The sequence below is a fragment of the Heterodontus francisci genome, chromosome 6, assembly GCF_036365525.1.
Source record: "Heterodontus francisci isolate sHetFra1 chromosome 6, sHetFra1.hap1, whole genome shotgun sequence".
Taxonomy (NCBI): domain Eukaryota; kingdom Metazoa; phylum Chordata; class Chondrichthyes; order Heterodontiformes; family Heterodontidae; genus Heterodontus; species Heterodontus francisci.
In genome coordinates, this window is record NC_090376.1 from 5,449,197 (window position 1) to 5,468,117 (window position 18,921).

The following is an 18,921-nucleotide window of genomic DNA, read 5'->3' on the forward strand; positions in this document are numbered from 1 at the left end:
TATTAGCGCATTGCTTTGTAAGCACAGAGAAATTGTTTGAGTTGTTCTTTGACCCGACCTGGCACCTCTCAGGAGAGCTCAGGGAGAAGGAGGTCAGACGGGCAGGTCTGGGGTGCTGCTGTTTGGGGATGGATGCCCTATTGTGTTCCGTTTGTGTTTAATCACGATTAAAATGCTTGGTATTTAAGCCCAGTGCCACCCAATAGTAAATCTCTAACACTAAAGTTTTGTGTCTTGTATATCCTGTAGTTAGTTTAGGAACCAGAACCCCTCACTGAGGGGCCACAGTGAGTAATATTGATGCTGGTGGAAATGGAGGTTTATATTTTTCCCTCTATTGTCCAAGCCAGTTCTGGCATTGTCCACGTGCAGAACAAATCTCTCGTTTACTCTGACCAAACGCAGGTTCTTGATGTCAGCACACGTCTGCAAGCAGGACTGGCCTCCTACAGTCCCATCGCTGGCCAGCACTCGATATTTAGGGCGGTGCTCAATTAGTGAAGGTTGCAGGTGCTGATGGAATTATACACCAACGTGAATCATTGCCTTCAGGAGAGAGGAATTGGGGAAGAACTAAAAGTTGAAGGCACTTGCCACACAATCAGACCATCACAGTCACTTGTCATTATGTCAGTGAATGTGGTGACCATCAGCACACCACAAACAGTCAGGTGATGAGCAACCAGTTCATCTGGTTTAGTGTTGGGTGACGGAAGAATGTTGGCTGAAATGTCAAACACCACTTGCAGTCGTGCTGTGCGATCTCAAACACTGCGACAGACAGATGGCACAACCAGGTTTTTTTTTGTGATGTTGGCCCAGGACAGAGGGGAGAACTCCCTGCGCTTCTTCGAAATAGTGTCATGGGGTCTGTCCACCCAAAAGGGCAGATGGGGCCTCAGTTTAACAACCCATCTGAAAGTAGGCGCTACCCACAGTGCGACGCTCCCTCAATACTGACCCTCCGACAGTGCAGCACTCCCTCAGTACTGACCCTCCGACAGTGCAGCACTCCCTCAGTACTGACCCTCCGACAGTGCAGCGCTCCCTCAGTACTGACCCTCCGACAGTGCAGCACTCCCTCAGTACTGACCCTCTGACAGTGCAGCGCTCCCTCAGTACTGACCCTCCGACAGTGCAGCGCTCCCTCAGTACTGACCCTCCGACAGTGCAGCGCTCCCTCAGTACTGACCCTCCGACAGTGCAGCGCTCCCTCAGTACTGACCCTCCGACAGTGCAGCACTCCCTCAGTACTGACCCTCCGACAGTGCAGCGCTCCCTCAGTACTGACCCTCCGACAGTGCAGCGCTCCCTCAGTACTGACCCTCCGACAGTGCAGCGCTCCCTCAGTACTGACCCTCCGACAGTGCAGCACTCCCTTAGTACTGACCCTCTGACAGTGCAGCGCTCCCTCAGTACTGACCCTCTGACAGTGCAGCACTCCCTTAGTACTGACCCTCTGACAGTGCAGCGCTCCCTCAGTACTGACCCCCTGATGGTGCAGCGCTACCTCAGTACTGACCCCCTGACGGTGCAGCACTCCCTCAGTAATGACCCTCTGACAGTGCAGCACTCCCTCAGTACTGACCCTCTGACAGTGCAGCACTCCCTCAGTACTGACCCTCTGACAGTGCGGCACTCCCTCAGTACTGACCCTCTGATGGTGCGACGCTCCCTCAGTTCTGACCCTCCGATGGTGCGACGCTCCCTCAGTTCTGACCCTCCGATGGTGCGACGCTCCCTCAGTTCTGACCCTCCGACAGCACGGTGCTCCCTCGGTGCTGACCCTCCAACAGCGCGGCGCTCCTTCAATGCGGACTCTCTGGGTCAGCGCTGCCGCAGTACTGACCCTCCGGGGCAGCGCTCACTCAGTGCTGTACTGGGTGTGTCAGCATGGATTATGGACTCGGGTCCGAGGAGTGGGAGGGTAGGTTGATACGAACTGAGTCAATTTACAAATGAAATTATCAATGGTGAATGTCTTTTCCAGAATGATGATTTTTTTGGGGGACGTGTCCCTGTTTGTTCACTGAGATGTGAGAGGAAATAGTAAAGCGTTTTTCTTCCGCAGGCTAATGACAACATGTCAGATTCAGAGAATGAGGAGCCGGTCAAACGCATGCCTACCCGGCAATGGGGCTCAGCAACCAACAGCAAGCTGCGATCCAACTCTTCAGGTCGGATGACAAGGTAATTGGAGTCCTGACCCCTCTACCTCGGGCTTTATTGAAGGAGCAGGCCATTACTCAAAACTCTGCCGTCTCTTTCGTAACTCGCTCCAAATCCCCTTCATCCATCCCCTTCCCCCCCCCCCCCCCCCACCCCCGTTTTGGCTGACCTACATTGGCTCCCAGCTCGGCATACCGCAGTTTTAAAATTCTCATCTTCATGTTCAAATCCATCCATGGCCACCCCTCGCCGCTCTATAAATGCAGGTTGTTATTGAAGTAGCCCAAAATTAAGTTGCCTTTCCCTCACTCTTGGCTCCTTGTGTTGCAGTATGCTGCTTGCCAACACGGAGGAGAATCGAAGTGGGAGCACACCAGTGGAAAATAACCAGAACCGAAAAGTGACGCCTCGCAGTGACAGCAGAACCAAGGTATCCGTGGTTTCAGCAGGGCCCCACTAACTGGGATGGCATCACCATGGTGATACGCCGTGCGACTCATTTCCTTTGTTGCACCTTTTTAGGTAGTGAAAGGATTGCCAATAGTTTGGAAAAGTTGGTGACAGAATTCCTAGTGGGCATGAGAGCATTTCATTGTTATCCGAGCCAGAAGGTTGGCTCGTTATGGAAGCATGTTGGTACTAATGCATGCTAGGAGAGATTTACTCAGGATTTAGGATCAGTCTGGACACCTAGAAGTCATGGCTCAGTGGGTTACTTGAGTCAGGTTGTCACTACAAGTCGCACTCCACAGACACGAGCTCATAATCCAGGCTGACATTCCCAGTGCAGTACTGAGGAAGTGCTGCACTGTCAGAGGCGTAGTCTCCAGATGAGACATTAAACCAAGGCCCCGTCTGTCCTTTCGGGGCCATAAAAGATCCCACGGCCACTAGCTAGTCAGTATATACTTTTCAACTAACTCGAGCAGTGGCTCGAGTCATAGTTGTGCATCTGCGAGGCAGAGAACTATGTAGATAGCACCCATGTAGGGAGGTGGTCAGACCAGAAGTTAAGAATGTGCAGGCAGAGAGGGAATGGGTGACCGCCAGGTTAGCTAAGAGAACCAGGTAGTGCAGGAGTCCCTGAGTTGATCGAACTTGCTAACCAGTTTCCCATTTTGGGTGCTGGTGTGGGTGATGGTTCCTCAGAGGAGTGCAGTCAGAGCCAGGTCCATGGCACCACAGGTGGCTCAGCTGCACAAAGGGGAGGAAGAAGAGTGGAAGAGCGATAGTGACAGGGGATTCGTTAGTTAGAGGAGCAGACAGGCGTTTCTGCTGCCACAGACGTGACTCCAGGATGGTGTGTTGCCTCCCTGGTGCCAGGGTCAAAGATGTCACAGAGCGGTTGCGGGAATTTCTTCTGGGGGAGGGTAAACAGCCAGCGGTTGTCGTCCACATTGGTACCATAGGTAAGAAGAAGGACGAGGTCCTGAAAGCGGAGTTTAAGCATTAGGGAAGAATTTTAAAAGCAGGACCTCAAAAGCAATAATCTCAGGATTACTCCCAGTGCCATGTGCCAGGAATAGGTGGATTAAACAATTTAACACATGGCTGGAGAATTGGTGCAGGAGAGAGGACATCAGATTTCTGAGGCATTGGGATCTATTCAGCAGGACCGGGACTAACATCCTCACAGGGAGATTTGTTAGTGCTGTTGGGAAGGGAATTTAAACTAAATTGGCAGCGGGTTGGGAACCTAAGAGGGAGTTCAGATTGAAGGGAAGTGAAACTGCTAACAGGAAGTAGGTAGTAAGCAAAATTGGAAGGTAGACAAACATCAAATAGAATCAGAATGAGGAATAATGTTAAGACGAAGTTAAGGGCACTCTATCTGAATGCACGAAGCATTCGCAACAAGGTAGATGATTTGAAGGCACAAATAGAGGTAAGTGGGTGTGACTTAATTGCCATTATAGAAACGTGGTTATAGGGTGACCAGGACTGGGAACTGAGTATTCAGGGATATTCATAATTTAGGAGGGATAAGCAGAGAGGAAAAGGAGCAGGGGTAGCGCTGTTAATAAGGGACAAGATCGGTACGTTAGTGAGAGAGGATCTTAGATCGAAGGAACAAGATGTAGAATCAGTTTGGGTGGAGCTAAGGGCAGCAAACATTGGTGGGAGTTGTTTATTGGCTACCAAACTGTAGTGATAAGGTTGGGCACGGTATATATCAGGAAATTAATGCTGCATGTAGCACAGGCAATACAGTAATAATGGGCGACTTCAGTGTATATATAGATTGGGCAAAGCTAATTAGTACTAATGCTATGGAGGATGAATTCCTGAAGTGCGTACAAGATGGATTTCTGGAGCAGTATGTTGAAGAACCAACTAGGGATCGGGCTATTTTAGATTTAGTATGATGGAATGAGAAAGGGCTAATTAACAACCTTGCTGTAAAGGAGCTATTAGGAAATAGTGACCACAATATGATAGAATTCTGCATTAAGTTTGAAAGATATAATTTATTCTGAAATTAGGGTCTTAAATCTGAACAGAGGAAACTATGAGGGCATGGGGGGCAAGTTGGCTATGGTGAATTGGGAAAATACATTAAAAGATTTGACGGTAGACAGGCAATGGCTAGTATTTAAAGAAGTATTACATGATTTACAACAAATATACATTTCTCTAAGACACAAAAACCCAACAGGAAAGATGAATCAACTATGGCTAACATTAAGTCAAAGGAAGTGGCTTATAAAGTTGCTAGAAAAAGTGATAAGCCCGAGGATTGGGAGTAATTTAGAGTCCGACAAAAGAGAACCAAGAAACTGATAAAGAAAGGGAAAAGGGATTATGAATCTAAGCTAGCTAGAAATATAAAGGCGGACTGTAAAAGCTTCTTTACGTATGTGAAAAGGAAACGATTAGCAAGGATGAATGTGGATCCATTGCAGGCGGAGACAGGAGAATTTGAGGTGGAGAATAAGGAAATGGTGGAGAGGCTTTGTGTCTGTCATCACGGAGGAAGACACAGAAAATCTCCCAGAAATACTAGGGTACCAAGGTACTTGTAAAAATGAGGAACTGAAAGTAATTAGTATCAATAAAGAAGTAGTACTCAAAACTTTAATTGGATTGAAAGTTGATAAATCCCCTAGACCAGATGAGCTACATCCTGTATTGAAGGAGGTGGCTGTAGAGATAGTTTATAGAGATTGGTGATTATCTTTCAAAGTTCTGTAGGTTCTGGAAGGGATCCCGCAGACTGGAAATCAGCAAATGTAACCCCACTATTTAAGAAGGGAGTGCGAGAAAACGGAGAACTAAAGATCAGTAGTAGGGAAAATTTCGGAATCTATTATAAAGGATGAGATAACTGGACACTTGGAAAATAATTATATGATGGGGCAGAGTCAGCATGGATTTATGAAAGGGAAATCATGTTTGACAAACCTGTTGGAATTTTTTGAGGATGTTACTTGTAACATAGATAAAGGAGAACCAATGGATGTGGTGTATTTGGATTTTCAGAAGGCTTTTGATAAGGTCCCACACAGGAGGTTCGTAAAAATAATGAGAGCAAATGGGATTGGGGATAATATACTGCAATGGATTGAGAATTGGTTAACAAGCAGAAAGTAGGAATAAATGGGTCATTCTCAGGATGGCAAGGAGTACCACAAGGATCAGTGCTTGGGCTACAGCTGTTCACAATCTATATCAATGACTTGGATGTGGGGGTCAAATGTAATATTTCCAAATTTGCTGATGACACAGAACTAGGTGGGAATATAAGTTGTGAGGAGGATGCAAGGAGGCTTCAAGGAGATTTGGACAGGCTAAGTGAATGGGCAAGAACATGGCAGATGGAATATAATGTGAATAAGTGTGAGGGCGGCACAGTGGCGCAGTGGTTAGCACCGCAGCCTCACAGCTCCAGGGACCCGGGTTCGATTCCGGGTACTGCCTGTGTGGAGTTTGCAAGTTCTCCCTGTGTCTGCGTGGGTTTCCTCCGGGTGCTCCGGTTTCCTCCCACAAGCCAAAAAGACTTGCAGGTTGATAGGTAAATTGGCCATTATAAATTGTCACTAGTATAGGTAGGTGGTAGGGAAATATAGGGACTGGTGGGGATTTTTGGTAGGAATATGGGATTAGTGTAGGATTAGTATAAATGGGTGGTTGATGTTCGGCACAGACTCGGTGGGCCGAAGGGCCTGTTTCAGTGCTGTATCTCTAATCTAATCAATAACTTTGGCAGAAAAAGCAAAAAGGCAGAGTATTTCTTAAATGGTGAGAGGCTGGGAAGTGTTGATGTCCAAAGAGACCTGGGTGTCCTTGTTCATGAGTCACTAAAAGCTAGTATGTTGGTGCAGCAAGCAGTTAGGAAGGCAAATGGTATGTCGGCCTTCATTGCAAGGGGATTTGAGTACCGGAGTAAAGATGTATTGCTTCAATTGTATAAAGCATTGGTGAGACTGCACTGGGAGTATTTTGTACAGGTTTGGTTTCCTTATCTAAAGAAGGATATACTTGCCATAGAGGGAGTACAACGGAGGTTCACCAGACTAATCCCTGGGATAGCGGGTTTGTCTTATGAGGAGAGATTGCAGAAACTGGGCCTGTATTCTCTAGAGTTTCGAAGAATTGAAACTTACAACATTCTTACAGGGTGTGACAGGGTGGATGTGGATAGGATGTTTCCTCTGGCTGGTGAGTCTAGAACCAGGGGACACAGTCTCAGAATAAGGTATAGGCCGTTAAGACTGAGATGAGGAGGAATTTCTTTACTTTGAGGGTGGTGAATCTGTGGAATTCTCTACCACAGATGGCTGTGGAAGCTCAATCATTGAGCATGTTCAAGACAGAAATCGATAGATTTCTGAATACTAACGACATCAAGGGATATGGGGAAAGTGGGGAAAAATAGCGTAGAGGTAGATGATCAGCCATGATCCATTTGAATGGCGGAGCTGAATCGATGGGCCGAATGGCCTACTCCTGCTCTTATTTCCTATGAACACCACTGAAGGAGATGATCTAGTCATTATCGCATTGCTATTTGTGGGATCTTGCCGTGCGCAAATTAGCGGCTGCCGCTGCAATCGTGACTACACTTCCAAAGTATTTCATTGGCTGTAAAGTGCTTTGGGTTGTCCTGAGGTGAAAGTTTCTGTATAAATGCACACCTTTCTTCAATTGTTCTATGCAAACCGGACAAATGTGAGGTAATGCATTTTGGAAGGTCTAATGCAGGTGGGAGGTATACAGTCAATGGCAGAACCCTTAGGAGTATTGACAGGCAGAGAGATCTGGGCGTACAGGTCCACAGGTCACTGAAAGTGGCAACGCAGGTGGATAAGGTAGTTAAGAAGGCATACGGCATGCTTGCCTCGATTGGTCGGGGCATAGAGTATAAAAATTGGCAAGTCATGCTGCAGCTGTACAGAACTTCAGTTAGGCCACACTTAAAATATTGTGTGCCATTCTGGTCGCCACACTACCAGAAGGACGTGGAGGCTTTGGAGAGGGTATAGAAGAGGTTTACCAGGATGTTGCCTGGTCTGGAGGACATTAGCTATGAGGAGAGGTTGGATAAACTCGGATTGTTTTCACTGGAACGACGGAGGTGGAGGGGCGACATGATAGAGGTTTGCAAAGTTGTAAGCGGCATGGACAGAGTGGATAGTCAGAAGCTTTTTCCCAGGGTGGAAGAGTCAGTTACTAGGGGACACAGATTTAAGGTGAGAGGGGCAAAGTTTAGAGGGGATGTGCGAGGCAAGTTCTTTACACAGAGGGTGGTGAGTGCCTGGAACTTGTTGCCAGGGGAGGTGGTGGAAGCAGGTACCATAGAGACATTTAAGAGGCATCTTGACAAATATATGAATAGGATGGGAATAGAGGGATATGGTCCCCGGAAGTGCAGAAGGTGTTAGTTTAGGCAGGCATCAAGATCAGCGCAGGCTTGGAGGGCTGAATAGCCTGTTCCTGTGCTGTACTGTTCTTTGTTCAAACCTTAGCATGCACCAGCTTCCTCATTGGCTGATGGTACAAGTTAACCCTTATTAGTGCAGCTTGTGAGATATTGAGGACTGAACAGACTGATATGGTAACAGTTACTTCTTACACTACATGTAGGCAGGTAACAGTCAGCGGAGCCATTCAGCCCCTCCAGCCTGTTCTGCCATTCATTCAGGTAACTCCATTTACCCACCTTCGTGCCATATTCCTCGATATTCTTACCCAATCAAAACCTATCAATCTCAGTTTTGAAACCTCAAATTGTACCCCAGCCTCAACAGTTTTTTGGGGTTTCACTCCCTTTTGTGTGAAGAAATGTTTCCTGACATCACCCCTGAACGGCCCGGCTCAAATTTTAAGGTTATGCCCCCTTGTTCTGGGTTTTCTGTATCTACCCTATCAAATCTGCTGGAATGAATCATGTCTCAACTTTCTAAACTCAAGGGAATACAAGTCTAGTCTCTGCAACCTGTCCTTGTATTTTAACCCTTTTAGCCCCAGTATTATTCTGGAGAATCTGCACTGCTCCCCCTCCAAGGACAATATATATTTGAATATCATAGATTTACAGAGTATTTACAGACCAGCAGATCCATGCTGGTGGTTATGCTCCTCATGTAGCTCCTCCCACCCCTCTTCATCTCATCCTACCAGTATATCCTTCTATTTCTCACTCCCTAATCTAGCTTCACCTGAAATGAATTTATATTATTCTCATCAGCTGCTCCATATAATGTTGAATTCCATGTTCTCTTATTGATGTGTTGTGTAGTATGCTGGTGCAGTTTCCCGATGTGGTTTATGCGATGTTTCAGTTCCTCTCCAATCTCTCTCCCTTTTGCTTACAGACAGCTTCAGTGTCCTCCAATTCTCTGAGCACCAACATCCTGGCATCCTCTGAAAACAGCCGCTCCAACTCTGCCCCCACCCTTAGCTCGGAGAAGCGGACACTCAGTGACCCTGCGCTGTCGTGCTCGGTCAAGAGGGAGCGGTCAGTCAGCCCTGACAGCAACGACAGCATCTCTGGGGAGCTCAACCACTTCAAGCCTATCATCTGCTCACCCTGCACCCCTCCCAAGAAGCTGCCAGACGGGAGGCTGCTGAAACCCAAGATCGTCAAGTCAACCCCGAGGAACCTCCAGAAGCCGAACACCACCACGACATACGACGTGAACCCCAACATCCTGGAGAAGTGGGGACAGATCCTGCAGGACCGTCAAGAGGAGAAGACAGCCTCCAAGGGTACCCTGACCTCAGAAGAGGAGGAGGAGGAGGAGGAGGAGGTTTCTGAGTTGGCGCTGGCTAAAGCCTCATGTTCCCCTGGCCCCGGTGGGATTGGATGTTCAGGCCCATGGTCTGCTCCCCGGCCCGTGGACTACTCAGACTCTACAGAGGTTCCAGAATCCAGCCTCGAGGTTTCTGTGGAGTGGGAAACCTCAGAGAGCAGCAAGGAGCCGCGCTCAGTCCTGCACGAGGATACAGAACAGGAGAATGGGCCACACCGCAACTCCAAGAACTTGTTTCCCTCCCACGCCGCGAAGAAACGCAGCAAAGGACATGTCACCACTGGCAGCAGCACTGCCAGCGGCAGTGGATCAAAAGGTGCACCCTCCCACTTGCACCGCAAAAGGAAGCAGCAGCACAAGAGCAACTACACAGCAGCGTACAGAAGCAAACGAGCAAAGTGGAATGCAAAGGGAAACACCAGCACTGCCAACCAATCGCTCACCAGTCTGCATCAAACCCAGCAGGAGGAGGAAGACCGGAAGCTGGCATTCAGGCTCCAGCGACAGTTTGATGTGGAGCGGACCACGGTTAACCGACAGAAGGGCAGCGAGGATGGTTATCCACTGCGGACAAAGGCCAACACCAGAACAAAGAAGCGGGACTGGGATCATTAACCCCTCTCTGCTCTGCCCAGGGCTCTCTGCCTGTAGCTCCCAGTCTGTGAGATGTGCAGCCAGTACAGGAATAATACAATCAGTAACAGCATGCTTTTTTTTATTGGTCTTGATCCTTTGTCGCTTCAGAATTGCTGACTGTAATTCCACCATCTGATTTTTCTCTCTCCATGAGCCCCAGGCGATTTAATCGATCGATCGGTCAAGGACGTGGAGCTGTCTGCTCCAACCCTGAACGGTTAGACATAGCCTTACACCCTGAGTGCTACACGCTATTTGAAGGTTTGTGCTCATGATTCTCTCCTGCTGGGCCAGGCCCCAGTCTGCTGCTGGGATTAAAATGGCAGATTAGGCCCAATGGAGAGGCTTCCTCCCAGGCGGAGGGTCTCCTCCCATCCCCAACCATCTGGGGCCGTGTTGTTGGAGTGAGATTGTTTCGGAGGACTGTGGACTTTAGAATAATACACATCACAGATCTTGTACCTGGAAAAACCATCATCATCTATATTTTTTTTTAAAAAAGGGAAACGATACTCTGGTTGGAAAAGCAGGATTTACTTTTTTAGCCTAAAGTGTTTCTCGTATCCTGACGTCCCCTTCCCTCGGTGACCTTCACTGACTCTGTTCCCTCACTGAGTTCGGAGGAGTGTTTCATGCAGTCAGTGCATGTCCCCTGGCTCAGACGATGCATCGGAGTTGATCTGTGTCTGGGACCCCTGGGTCTGAGCACAGATCCACATCGTTCCCCATCCCACTCTGGCAGCCAGTCACAATTGGTGCCGGGCTTCAGCTTTGTATCCAAGTGCTGCCTCCTCCTCCCGTGTGCTTCTGTGTCTCACCGCCATTTCTGTTTTCCCTCATAGTTTAACTGCAGCTTACGAATGGATGAAATTATGGGGCAGGAAATGACCATCAAGCCTGCTCCTTATCATGATGGCTAGATCGTTGTGACTAAACATATTGTAGCCAACCTCCCTTGCTTTTGCTAGTCTGCGTGAGAGAGAATCAGTGTGTAGGGTGATGCAGAGGTGCAGTATTATGGAAACAAAGTGGGAGGATGTCATTTCTTATGGGCTGAGATTGCCAAATATTAATGATGTTTTAATGTTTTGCTGCTCTAGTCGGTTCCTATTGAATGGGACACTGCCTATCTGTCCGTGACCTGTGCTCTTAAAAACTCTCCCACAAGTGGGCCATTGGCTTAAAACTACAGTTGTGTATTTGTGAAAAAACACTCCTCAATAATTCTCTCAGTCTAAGGGTGGTGAAGCTGTTCCAGAGCTGCTCAGGTAAACTAGGGAAGCTCGTTTGGCACAATGAATTCTAGGACTGCAACTGACCCAGCCCAGCATTCAGAACTTCCCCCAGATGCCATTAGCTCCAACGAAGGTTGTTAAATCACCTTTTTTGAGTAGAGTTTATTTTCTTAGGGTTGTTTAAAATTGTGTACCTTTCACAAATTCCTCTGAACATCCTGACCAGACTTGGCTTGATACAGTTCACCTTATCTGTGTTGTATAATACTTCACAGCATTTGTTATTCACCATGTTTATACAAAATTACCAGCACGCTTTGTTTTAAATGTTGCGCTTCTGTTGAACCTGCAGATAAAGTAACTTGGTACAAACGTATTGAGCACACTGTAAACTGGGTTTTAGACACTTTGTTGTTGACCTTGACTTTCTCCAATCCTTCCCCCTCCTCACAGCCTGATACACTTGAACGCACATGTTGCTGTTGTCACCCTCTCCAATGCACACGTGCCCCTTTTTTGAAATGGGATGGGCAAGATTAGCTGCCAGCAGATACCTTTGTTGTGGGGTGGGGTGGTTTAAGCATGACATGCCTTTTGTCCGCTGCCCCTTCCATACAGATAGGTCCCTGCTCCCTCTGCTTGATGCAGATATGAGCAATAGTAGCATTTGCTGCCATCGGCAGGCCTGCTCCATGTTCAGTCATCGTGTTCCAGCATTGTGCTGTCCTGTGCAAATGGAGCTTTTTTTAAAAAACAGTAGTTTTGACATCATTGGTATTCGAACAGGTTCCCTGCTATAAAGCTTCCCAGTGTTACACACCTGGTGATGAATGTGGCGATGTTCTGGAGAGGAAGATAAACGAGGAGCAATCTGTAATTGTCAAAGGCTGATTCTTGTCAGTCTGTGGTCCAACAGCTAGTTGGAGAGGCTAAATGCCAGTGGGTCCCGAGGCAGTCGAGATGCGTGCAGAGATGCCAGGATCCTGGTACTCACTGCCTTGACCCAACTGCACCTGCTGTACTGGGCAAAATGTATGAATAGGTGAGCTTGGAGCGCAGGTAATCAGAGGCAGGAGGACAGGGATAGAACCTTAGAACCTGCAAGGAAGCAGATTAACTAGATGTGAGGGTACAATATTTATTCTTGGGATTACATTGAATTTACAGCCTAGAAACAGGCCATTCAGCCCAACAGGTTTGTGCCAGTGTTTTTGTCTCGCATAAACTTCCTCCCATCCTACTTCATTCTTTCCCGTCTGCCTCTTGGGTGCGCGGCTGTTTACATCCAGTATTTGCTGTATTGTGGCACTCATTATTTAAATGCTGTTGATTTGAGCTACTTATTTCTGTATTGGCTCTTGTGCTCGATTGGGAAATTACAAACAAGGGCTAATTATTTTTGTAATGGTGTGGAAAATATGAAGACATTTTCTGTATTGAAACAATATTGGACTAATGAAACAACTGGACATTTTGTTAATATACTTTATACTAAACCCAGTAAAGCACTTAGGCTCCTCCTAACCTGTTTAAATTCTTTCGAGGAGAAATATTTGCCAAAGAGATATTAAACAAAAATTTAAGAAAAAGAGGTTGCAGAAGAATAATTTTCAGGAAAGCAGAACGCAGTCACATAACCGACATTTGCACAGAGGGAAATTTCACGCTGAGACTTGATGGAAGTTGGTGCCAAAAGGAATTGGACCAAGGGATATAAATATATAAAAAGAAAAAGACTATGTCGTTTGCTTTTTCTGATGTCTGTCTCCATTTTCTGTGGCAAGTAAGTGAAACTTCCATTATCTACCCCACTTCCCTTCCCCAGTGGATGACACAAGTTGGGAGTTAATAGAGGTGTCTCTGGGAATTGGCGTGTCTGTATGGTAAAGCACGGCCACAGCAACTTATGACACAGATGGGAAAGGATCTGTATCCTAGCAGATAATTGGAGTGTGGATAATGGAGGTTCCATTGTAATTGAATTTATTTCCAGGGCATAAATGTATTAAATTAATATGCTTTAATGTGTATAGATAACAAAAGGATGGTTAATCTTGATTTTTGGAGAAGGCTGGGCAGAGAGGAGAGCAGGAAACATCTCAATCCCCAGGAGGCAGCGGGTAGGGTTACAGTACTTGAGTTTTCAATCTGTGTATTTTAACACAAGTGGTAACCCAAATGAATTATCACCACCGTTAAAGTAATGAGGATGGGAATATCTAGGTTAAAATATGCACTAATCTGGATTTCCACTTCAGAGATGGCAAAATGGACAGTAATTAAAAAGAACAGATGGCTGTTAGCTTGGCTTAGTGATTAGCAGACTCACCTTTGAGGCAGAAGGTTGTGGGTTCATGCCCCATTCCACCGAGCCCATAATCCAGGTGTACGCTCCGAGTGCACTGTCGGAGGTGCCATCTTTTGGAGGAGATGTTAAATATGTTTTGTGGATTCCATGTTTGAACAGGAGCAGGGAGTTCTGGTGTCCCCCCCCCCCAGAATTCCCTCCCCTCAACCAATGCCATAAAGGGGCAGATTAAGTTGTCATCACCTCCCAGTGGGCGAGTGGTTTTTTTATGCCTAGATAACTGGCATTTTAAAAGTCTTGGAAGTTTTTTTTGATAAACCCTAGGATATGATGAGGTGCTTTACAAATGCAAGTTTTCTGTTCTGGAGGCTACCAGACAACTTGTGTAAGTGTGGCACGAATCAGATCCTGCACAGTCAGGTATCATTACTACAATCACTCTGAACCAACTTTGATAATTCTCTTTACGTGGCACCTGGCTCTGGCACACCCTGGTAGTGCCCAAGGTTGCAGTAGCCATCTCCCAAGAAGGAACAGTCAAACATGTGCAGAACATGGTCTGATTGAGCCAGTTCTCCCCAGGAACTGATTATCTTTATAGTTAAATCCAGGTTCTGAAGATTTAAAGCATACTCAGTGGTAAAGCTCCACAGCAGCCTTGATTATCTCTCAAACCCTGGATGTAACTATAAAGATAATCAGTTCCTGGGGAAACTGGCTCAATCAGACCATGTTCTGCACATGTTTGACTGTTCCTTATTGGGAGATGGCTACTGCAACCTTGGGCACTACCAGGGTGTGCCAGAGCCAGGTGCCACGTAAAGAGAGAAAGAAATACAGATTTTAATTTATATAGTATCTTTCACAGCCTTGTGTCATCCCAAAGTGCTTTGCAGCCAATGAAGTACTTCTGAATTGTTGAATTTTGAACTGTTGTAGGAAATGTAGCAGCTAATCTTTGCACAGCAAGATCCCACAAGCAGCATAATCTCTCTTGCTGATGTTGGTTGAAGCATAAATATTGGCCCAGGACACTGGCGATAACTCCGCTGCTCCTCTTTGGAGGAGTGGCTTGGGATCTTTTACATCCACCTTAGAGAGGGCAGATGAAGATTTGGTTTAACGTCTCGTCGGAAAGACAGCACCTCCAGCACTCCCTCAGTACCGCAGTGTGTTAGCCTGGATTATGGGCTCAAGTCTCTGGAATGGGACTTAAACCCACGACCTTCTGACTCACCGCTGAGAGTGTTACCCACTGAACCACAGCTGACACATCTGGTTTGCTGGCTGATGATCAACATCATGGCCTGCTGAGGAAGGATCACAACGCCACTAACTGTTCCCTCGCCCACTTTCCTCGACAGCCCCAACAGCTTTCATTTATGTATTGCCTTGAACATAGTAACAAGGTCCCCTGGTCTGGACTCTGACAGAATTTGACATTAGGACCAAAAGCTTTGTCAGAGAAATTTCTTAGAGGAGGAGAGAGAGGTGGAGAGGTTTAGGGAGGGGGTTCCCGAGCTTAGCTTCCAGGCAAATGAAAGTACAGCCGCCAATGATGGAGCGATGGAAATTAGAGATGTGCAAGAGGCTGGAGTTGGAGAAACGCAGTTTTTGGAGGGTTGTGGGGTGGGAGGTGTTTAGAGATAGGGATGTGAAAGATTAGGCTCTTCCCTCTATACTGCCTCCAAAGTGTAGGTGGTGGTTGGATTACGGTGCTCTGATCTGTACTGAACCCTGTATGATTTCAGTACAACTTGTGGGGAATTAAACTGATTTGATCTGCAGAGGAAACAGTATGGAGGAGAGTTCTGCTCTATCTGTGAAACATTGATGCTGCACTCGGTCCTCCTGAAACTGTTCCCTAATTTGGCTGAGTGACGGCAAAAAGGCAATTCCTGCATCCCAACCCCCCAAAACAATGGAGAGATATTAAGGGAGTTGAAAATGAGACCAAAAAAAGTTAACTTTTATTCCAGTTTTCTAATTTTCATTCAGTTTGAACTTTTTGTTCACCTGCTCCCTTGTTATAGTTGCCAAGTCTCCAGAATTATCCTGGACTCTCCAGGAATTATCGATTAATTTCCTGGACACTGCTGTCAAACACTCAACGCACAAATGATCCAACATTCAAAATATTTGTTTTATTTCATTTTGTTTATAAGATGGGGAATGCTGTTTGACTGAGCGGGGTGATTGGAGATGGAGGGCACAGGACAAACCCTCCAGGAATATGTTTGACCCAGAGTTGGCAACTCCTACTCCTGGCTGGTGCTCTGCCCTGGCTGATTAGCTGGGTTCTCTGGACTAACTTTGGAAAGTTGCATTTCGCTGCCAAACTCCTCGCACTCACTGTACAGCCTGTTGACGTTAGCGGCCAGCCGCTTGTGAGCCTCCTTGTACTTCAGCTGCAGCTCCCTCAATAAATGCACAGCTTCCACGTACTCCTGCTTGCTGACGCCCTTGTCCCGCAAAACGTGAGCTGTGTGGAATCAGAAGAGCAAAATTCCTCAGTCAGTAACAGCAGGATTCAGGACGGATAGGTTTAATTTTCCTCTAAGAGTATTATGTGCCTAATTCTGGGCCCTACACTTTAGGAAGCATGTCAAGGGTTTGGAAAGGGTGAGAGGAGATTTACCACAATGATACCAGGGATGAGGGACTTCAGTTACATGTGGAGACTGGAGAAGCTGGGATTGTTCTCGTTAAAGTAGAGAAGGTCAAGGGGAATTTGATAGAGATGTTCAAAATCATGATGGGTTTTCATAGAGTAAAGAAGACGAAACAGTTCCCGGGGCAGGGGGATCAGAAATCAGAGAATACAGATCGAAGATAATTGGAAAAAGAGTCAGGCAACATGAGGAAAAACTTCTTTACACGGTGAGTTGTTGTGATCTGGAATGCGCTGCCTGAAAGGGCGGTGAAAGCAGATTCAATAGTAACTTTCAAAAGGGAATTGAATAAATACTTGAAAAGGAAAAATTTGCAGGGCTATGGTGGAAAGAGCAGGGGAGTAAGATTAATTGGATAATTCTTTCAAAGAGCCAGCACAGGTGTAGTGGACTGAATGACCTGTGTTGTATGATCCTATTTTCTCCCTTTGCTCACTGTGCTGACTCTTACTGAGGTTTGTTCCATTGGTGCTGGCAGCTGCCTGGTACCTCACCCAAGTGGCAAGAGTTCAAGCCGGAGGAGATATCAGAGAAGCCCTATCGTATCCTCACCCAACATCCATACAGCCTAACCCTTTCCAACTGGGAGGGTCACTGGGCAGCAGTTGGGAGTGGGAACCCAGGCTGGTTTGTTTGTCGCCTGCTTGTTGCTAATGCAGCATGAGGTGGAGATTGTACCTAGGCTAGCCTGTCGGGGGTGGGGAGGGGGGGGGGTGCCATACCATAGTTGTCTGTGCCTTACGCACTGGAGCCAGTGCGGCAGCTTGCTCCACACGATTTGTTTTTGGAGTGAGAAGGGAGGTGATCCATTCAGTTGGAGAGGTTATAGAGAATTGCAGCACAGAAACAGGCCTTTGGCCCAACTCGTCCATGCTAGTGTTTATGCTCCACATAAGCTACCTCCAACATTACTTCATCTTATCCTATCACCATCCTTTTATTCCTTTCTCCTTCATGTGTATATCTAGCTTCCCCTTAAATAAATCTATAATATTTGCTTCCTGTGGTAGCGAGTTCCACATTCTCACTACTCTCTGGGTAAAGAAGTTTCTCCTCAATTCCCTATTGGATTTATTAGTGACTGTCTTATATTGATAGCCCCTACTTCTGGTCTCCCCCACAAGTGGAGACATCATCTCTATGTCTACCCTATCAAACCCCCTTCATAAATTGTAATGATCTTTGTCTGGTCACTGCACAGCTTTCTTCTGGAGAAAAGTGCCCCAGCCTAGGATGTTGGTTCACACTGAGCAGAGGCCAATTGCACTTCTCATTCCCTTTCCCAAGGCAGTGGTGGCCGGGGTGGGGAGGGGGAGTATTAAATGGAGATGATCATTCGCAGGCAAACTGGTCCCAGCAGCCAGTTTGAGCAGCATCTGGTCACAGAGCTGCCCTCTCGTCCTGCAGTCAGTCAGCATTGGGAGGCATTGATTGATGGATGACAGTTAGCAGAAGGGCCACGAGATTGACCTCGTGTCAATATACAAGTGATGATGAAAGTCTAGTATAACATGGGAGACTCTTGAGTCTTTCGAGGAAGTGAAAATGAGGGGAGCTTATATACACGAAACAGAAAAGGTTCACCCTGAACTATTCCAAAGTAACATGGCAGGAAATACAACAGGAACTGGGAAAAGGCATTTTCAGGACAGAAGCAGTTTAACACCCAAAAAGGAATCACTACTTGAAATGGTTTCTGGGTAGCGGGAGTGAAGGCGACAACTGGAGTCATTCAGAAGTCAGCTTGACATTCCAATGGGAAACAGATAAATTGAAGGGGCTGAATGGAATTTGTTCTGAGTCATGTGGCGACTGAAATGAAATGCTTATTGAGTACCTAATGGAATAATGGTCATAGCTCTTTGTTCCTTCATCCTCTTCAGAATCTCTTCCATTTTATCAGCTTTGCTTTTGTGAGATGTGAATTCTGCTAGCTTCCTAAGCTGCACAAGAGAAAACTGAATGAGCATATTGCATGAATACGCAGTTACCTTTCCCACTTAGAAGATTCCTTATGATCCTCAGTAAGATTGGGATCCAAACATGGGACCTCTCTGCTCTGTATCACCAACTGACCAATTGGGTGAGTTATAGGGAAACTTTGGATTCACACTCCTGTGCAATACTGAGGGAGTGCTGCCTGGTCAGAAGGCCAGGCTCATCTGTCTGTTCTGGGGCATGGTAAAGAATGCCTTTTTCCCACACTATCCTCATATCCCCTTATTTCATCGGTATTTAGAAATCTGTCAGTCTCTGCTTTAAACATACTCAATGACTGAGCTTCCACAGCCCTCTGGGGTGGAGAATTCCAAAGATTCACAACCCTCTGAGTAAAAAAATTTCTCCTCATCTCAGTCCCCCTTATTTTGAAATTGTTTCCCCGGTTCTAGACTCCCCAACCAGGGGAAACATCGGCGCCAGTTGAAGAACAGCAGATGGTTGTGCCAGTGCCTTGGCTGACAGTCATCTCTCAATCAGCAAAAAACAAAACTGGTTAATTGGCCATTCAAATAAGTGATATTTCTGGGATCTTTCTATGTGAAAAATGACTGCGACTCCTCTATACAGCAGTGACCATGTGGCACTATGGAGTCAGCCTTGACTCTCGCCTCTGAGTCCCACTCCAAAGGCTTGAGCCCCATAATCCA

General features: G+C 46.6%; 2 protein-coding genes across 2 annotated transcripts in view; one reads left to right on the forward strand and one right to left on the reverse strand.

The window, feature by feature from the left end:
• The window catches only part of rnf169 (ring finger protein 169), a 15,261-nt gene extending 2,379 nt beyond the window's left edge, over nucleotides 1-12,882 (forward strand). Inside the window, exons 2-4 of the mRNA XM_068032964.1 lie at nucleotides 2,072-2,190; nucleotides 2,500-2,599; nucleotides 8,985-12,882. Coding sequence (XP_067889065.1) covers nucleotides 2,072-2,190; nucleotides 2,500-2,599; nucleotides 8,985-10,037 — 1,272 coding nt within the window. The 3' untranslated portion in view covers nucleotides 10,038-12,882. The remainder of the gene's footprint in view (nucleotides 1-2,071; nucleotides 2,191-2,499; nucleotides 2,600-8,984) is intronic.
• A 2,742-nt stretch (nucleotides 12,883-15,624) lies between these two features.
• Nucleotides 15,625-18,921, reverse strand: part of xrra1 (X-ray radiation resistance associated 1) — a 143,640-nt gene continuing 140,343 nt past the window's right edge. Inside the window, exons 9-10 of the mRNA XM_068033018.1 lie at nucleotides 18,111-18,216; nucleotides 15,625-16,083 (exon numbers count right to left, since the gene is read on the reverse strand). Coding sequence (XP_067889119.1) covers nucleotides 15,860-16,083; nucleotides 18,111-18,216 — 330 coding nt within the window. The 3' untranslated portion in view covers nucleotides 15,625-15,859. The remainder of the gene's footprint in view (nucleotides 16,084-18,110; nucleotides 18,217-18,921) is intronic.